Source organism: Rhyacophila brunnea, unplaced genomic scaffold, assembly GCF_057557595.1.
Source record: "Rhyacophila brunnea isolate RB1 unplaced genomic scaffold, BYU_Rbru_1.0 scaffold_24, whole genome shotgun sequence".
In the NCBI taxonomy this organism is placed as follows: Eukaryota; Metazoa; Arthropoda; class Insecta; order Trichoptera; family Rhyacophilidae; genus Rhyacophila; species Rhyacophila brunnea.
The window spans coordinates 14697961-14703717 of NW_028232904.1; the positions used below are offsets into that span (position 1 = coordinate 14697961).

General features: G+C 33.2%; 1 protein-coding gene across 3 annotated transcripts; it reads right to left on the reverse strand.

Moving 5' to 3' along the window:
• Positions 1-3254: 3254 nt before the first annotated feature.
• On the reverse strand, positions 3255-4671 carry LOC147069098 (uncharacterized). Of its 3 annotated transcripts, XM_085951377.1 has the most exons (4): positions 4534-4671; positions 3963-4074; positions 3725-3868; positions 3255-3489 (listed from the first exon to the last, which is right to left on the reverse strand). In XM_085951377.1, exons 1-4 carry the CDS (start codon positions 4542-4544, stop codon positions 3442-3444), a joined length of 315 nt encoding a protein of 104 aa, XP_085807503.1. In that variant the 5' UTR covers positions 4545-4671; the 3' UTR covers positions 3255-3441. The 3 variants fall into 3 exon arrangements, 1 of the variants encoding a protein (XP_085807503.1); XR_015071255.1 differs by lacking the exon at positions 3963-4074 and having other exon boundaries at positions 3255-3868; XR_015071256.1 differs by lacking the exon at positions 4534-4671 and having other exon boundaries at positions 3614-4516.
• Between the last annotated feature and the right edge of the window lie 1086 nt (positions 4672-5757).

Genomic DNA, 5757 nt, shown 5'->3' on the forward strand with positions numbered 1-5757 from the left:
GTTGCCAAGCCTGACCTCACGTATATTATCTATGCTGACTGTCTATTGATGCTGATTGGCGAGCCAAAAGTACGAGGACAATAAATCGTCCGATTTGTCTATGCTCTGCAACTGATCAATGAACGAATAAAAAAGTCGAGCTGTCAAAAGTCAAAAATTGCGATTATCGTAATGTCTTCTGATAACCCTATAATTTTGTGTTATTTATATGTAGACTTGCGTAAAATAATATAGCAGTGAAAACAACACAAGATTTACGTTTTCTTTTATGAATTTCATAAATACAAATAAAAAAATAATTGGTAAATCTCTCATTTTATAATGTGTAAATTAACAAATAAATCAATGAAAATGTTTAAAACAATTACAGATTTTTTTGCGGTCCGAATGATTGCGTATTAAGCCTCCCCCAAACCAAAGCGAATATTCGCGGCGAATATTCGCAGCGAATTATTCGCCAATCAAGCTCGTATTGGCTTACGGGACAGAGCACGCTTGCGCGACCGCCTTGCGTCTTGAGTGCGAATTTGCAGCGAATATTCGCTGCGATTTTCGGGAACTCTGTCGACAGCGAATTTATTCGCGGCGGACAATTTCGCCAAGGGAATTAGTAAAATCAAAATGGCGAAGACATTGAGCAGCTGATCGAGTTGGTCCGGAAATATCCAATCCTTTATGATTTCTCTGACAGTGACTACAAAACATAAGAAAGAAAGATAAGATATGGGATGAAATTGGCAGGGAAATTGTTGAAAATGGTATGAAGGTCGTCATAATAATATTATGTAGGTATCTTTGTCTAACCAAAGTATGTAAAGTTTTTTGACAGGATGAATACGCTATTATAAATAAATAACTTTAATCTAAGGTCCCGATATTTAAAAAATACATATTATTAATTTGCGTCATGCACAGCCTTTAATAACAGAAACTTTATAACTTTGATTGTTAGTGCACTGACAGTTCTAACTTATTGCGATCGTTTGACGTTTTGGTTTCGACTTTCGAGCAGTCATATCAATAATGTTATAATTAGGTATCATTTACAATACCTACTTCAATCATATTCGGTATCGGTCACGTAAATACCCATTTTATATTCGTTGATAATATTTTTTTAGGTTAGATAGGTAGTCTTTAAGATTATTTTTTTGCATCTAACATTATGCAGCATAGCATTTCTATTGTACCTAGCTAAAGATATAATATACATATAGGTAGATAAGTAGGTACTCCATGTCGTCATTGTGGTATTTTGTAAGGTTAACTACTTACTATCGGGTTATTTACAGTAGGACATACCTAGGTTGTGTTTGTTTTTTGATCTCAAGAGACCTCAATCACAAAAACGATATTATGTACCTATATACCTACTAGGTATATATTTCCTTCATTATGTATAGGTATATTGAGCTAATAAACTGGTTTTGCCCAGTGCCGACCGCGAACCAAGATAATATCTACATGTTCCATGTACCTACCTAACATAACCAATGTTTTCTGTTTCACATTAATTTGTATACCTACAAACATTTTAAACTTAATTGAGATGTTCTTAAACTTCTGTTCATGTAATATTATGTAGGTAGGTATATCTTGGTCTGCATTAGGCAATAAGATTAATAATTTTATGTGCATGTAAATATAAAGGTCAGGTACCTCCTCTAAGTACATAATATTATATTATCATCATGAATACCTACCTGAATGATGTTGGAGATATACTAATGCTTTGTGATGAATTTAATTTTAGCAAAGATCTTCAACCTTTCAACGTAGGTACAAAGCACCAGAAGAAATTAAAAATGAAACCCCCGGCATTAACAGGAATAAAATAATATTTCATCATAAACATCAGTCGGGGTCATTCCACTGCTAGATGAAAGCCTCTTCTAGCTCCTTCTACTATTTTCGGTCTCTAGTTCTTCGCTGCTACATACTTTTATTGTACTTCACGTGAACAAAGAGATCAACTAAGTGAAGTGTCAATCAACAAAAGTGGCATTTGTGCACAATGTTAATGAATTTTCCAAAACATTAAGTGTGATAATATAATATACAAGGATGAATAAGGCGTGGGCGAGGGCCAAGGTCCATTTTATGATTCCTCTATTGATGTACCTATTTTTATTAAGAAAAATGTTTGCCGTAGAATGGGGTGAATACTGAATAGACCCTTTTTAAAATTTCTATTTTTCTGCTACACATTATTCGGACAAATATGAATGACTTAAAACCTGTTTCTATGGACATAATCATACTCTAAAATATTTTTCAACTACCATTTATTATCAAACAGCCAATTTTGTGTGATGTCTCTTTCTATCCAGCGTTGGGGTGATTATAGACATGGCGGGTGGATAGAATCGAATAATGGTAATTTCCTAATGTTAAAAATGTAATTAAGTACCTACTGTACATTACAAATTTATGTAGGTACATTTAAGTATGTAAATCAAAATCAAAAATATAAATTTAAATGTTATACAACACAGTATCATGTAAGTATTTAAAAAAACATATACTTACATAAACATTATTTATCCAAGAATTATTTGATACTTGAATCTGTATTTTATATACCATATTCGATGGATGTATGTGGTGTATTTTGTAAAATATTTGGTACGTATTTATTATTTAACTAAGCGTATTTAATTTGCTACGTGACCTGTAGCTCTTTTATAATCACAAATTATTGTTGAATGTTCCGAAAATAAGTTTATGTGCCGAAACAGCTGTCAAGGTAAATGACTCAGTTAAAGTAGAATTAACAAAAATAACCATATTTCAAAACCATTATAATCCATCTACCATATAAACACCATTTCAAGTAATAAAGAAATAAAAAGTTACCTAATTAAATAATATACTAGAAAACATATACTATCTATATACCCACTTAATTTTCATTTAAAGTTGTAAAACGCCCGGTTACTAAATAGAGGAAGGACAGAGTCTTCTGGCACGACCGAATCACATTGGAACGGTGTTATTGTCATTTGAAAGTAACAATACTGACACCTAAATGAGTCGCCTGCACTGCCAGAATCATCTGAACCCTGTCTACCTATCTATATACAATTTATTGTTATTTTTTTTCATATTTGTCCATTTTATTACAATATCGTGTTACTTTTAAAGCTCATTGTAATTCTAATAATTATATAAATATTTTTCTTGTATTCTGTGCAAAAATGATTATTAAAACTTTCTTAACCTAAACCAAGTATTTTTTATTGAATGATCCTGCAAAAATATTCAAGTACAGTTAAGTGACATATTTTGTTTCGGTGTATAAGCCATAAATAAATATACATAAATTATATTTAATATATACATGTATACTGTATGTATAGCCACGGTTGGTCTTGCACTTGTTGCTGTAGCTATGCGATCTGGTGTGGTCCATTATCCAAAAACACTCAATCACATCCCTGGTCAAACAGCGGGCAGCCGTGTAGTGAGTCTGGCTGGCCTATGGTGGCACTAGAATGATTTCAATATACACAGTCTGTTAATTTGAATATGTTTTCGACTGAAAGTTGTAAAAATATTAGAAATCAGGATTTAAATAATTAAAAAACTGTTTCATTAAATATCATATTAATACCTATGCAAAATTTTGATTCCTTTGAAGTACCTATACAAAATACGGATGAATATAAACCAAACAAAAATATTTGTTACTGGTACTGCCATAGTAAAGTAAAGTTTAACATACTTCCCTAATAAAACAAAATTCCCAATTCTTGTCGTTCTGTAGATGTTTCATTTCAGTTTTTACCAACAATCCACTAAATATGAATTGGTCATAAACACTCAAAGGAAATCTGGCACTCACTGCCAGAATGTCCATGTCAGATACCTGCATAAAAATAAATGTCATGTTATGATATTATACGTAATGAATATGAATGTATCAGAAACAACATAGATTTTATTACGAATTTCACATTTACAGAAAATTTTCTGCGCTCATTTTTGAAAGTCTCCAAGTATGACGGGTATATTCGCACATGGGTGCAGTTAATGCACCCAATGATTTTCGGGAAACCTGCCCTTTCTTGAAGTCTGAAATTAAAAAATATTTTTACCGACACAAAATAATATTCCCGTTAAATTCTTATTGAGTAGGTAATTTACTTGTTGTGTCTATGCGCAGTTACTCTAGTTACATGACATGTACATTGTAATATTGTATAAATTGATCAGAGGGTATCAACACAACACTAAAGACTGTCAGCGCTGTATGGCGACTGTATGTAAGTATTACTAAGCACTGCTATTATAGCATCGGACACGTTTCCTATGCATCTGCTTACTGATGCCTGGCTCATTGCGCAGAAGACTTGGCCTACCCGTTTTTGGTACGCTCCCTCTGCGTAGAAACGCAAAATAGTCAAAACCTACAATTCAAATAACGGAGACATGTTCTTTCAATAGCATATTACCTTCAATTCCTGTTAACCCTTCATGGTAAATGCTTATTTATAATATGTGCAGTTATGAAACTGAGTAAATCTATCTTACCTATGAGCCATGGCAATCTTGCCCTGTCATAAAGTAAGGTTATATTAAATGTCGATGTAATTTGTCGCACGCCATCTCATTATATCTTCAGCGTGTAATAAGCATTCAGAAGACGTGTACATTTTGTCAACACACAACTGTCACTTTGACATTCGTATATGTATTTAGTCTATGGCTGCATCCAATGCTGCCACCTTGTTTCAGATAATTAAAATACACTTTACGCAAAATGGGTAAAAGTTGTAGCAATTCTGAAAGCGCTATAGTGTATGTGTATTTTTTATATTTAATTCATAAAAATTATAGAATAATTGGCGTAAAATATTAATAATATTTACAATTTTAAATCTGGCGCGTAAATAAAATTATTTAGTCTATGGCTGCGTCGCTGACGCTTTGGTGTGGGGCCAAACGCGAAATTCGCATCAAATCCAAGCGGTAGCGACAGCGATAGCGAGGGCGTTGCGAATTCGCTGCGAATATTCGCTTTGGTTTGGGGAGGCTTTTAAAGTCAAATCGAATTTGCATTGCGATCGACGGACGAAGTCTGGCAACTCGGAGGTAAAATATCAAAAGGTCCATTTACCTGGATCACCCATTTTTTTTGGGTGCGTTTGTTTGTGCACGATTTTTTTTCGTTGTTTGTGCACCTATAATAACCGAAAAATTCCAATTTCAAATTGAGTGTTCCAGCTAAACGTTGGGTCACCCAATGTTGAAATTTCAACTTTTTTTGAGTGCATTCGTTTGTGCACGCGTTTTTTTCGTTTGTGCACGCACATTAAGGGGGTTATTCGCATTTCAATTTGGTGACCCAGCTAAATGCTGGATACTTGTGTTACTAAACTTAGATAATTTTCAAAATTTAAATTTTAAGCACCAGTGCGTTGGTAGTGAACGTTAGTGCACGATTTTTTTTTGCCTTTTCACCTGTATTCAGCGCGCTATTTAATTTTTAAGTTTGTATGCAAAACCTGACTGCGTAGGTTAAAAAATATTTTTTTTAGTGAAATCTCTTCTCGCATAGCTAATGCGCAATTCTGCATACTTTTTTTATTTTTTTCTCATATAGTGCGTGAGTTATTCGATATGAAATATTTGATGAACGTTAAGTAGAACAACCCAACAAACTTTTTTAACCTTTTATTAGGTCATCAATGTGTCTATTATTGGCTTACGTTTGTGCACGTACTTTTATTGATTTCGAGATTATATCTTGAGAGA

Bases quoted from the DNA above. Each gene is read 5' to 3' on its own strand.
- LOC147069098 (XM_085951377.1), bottom strand. The intron at 3,869-3,962 runs GTAAATGTGAAA...ATTTTTATGCAG, and splicing joins ATGAGCGCAGAAAATTTTCT to GTATCTGACATGGACATTCT. The intron at 3,490-3,724 runs GTATGTTAAACT...AAATCATTCTAG, and splicing joins AATTTTGTTTTATTAGGGAA to TGCCACCATAGGCCAGCCAG.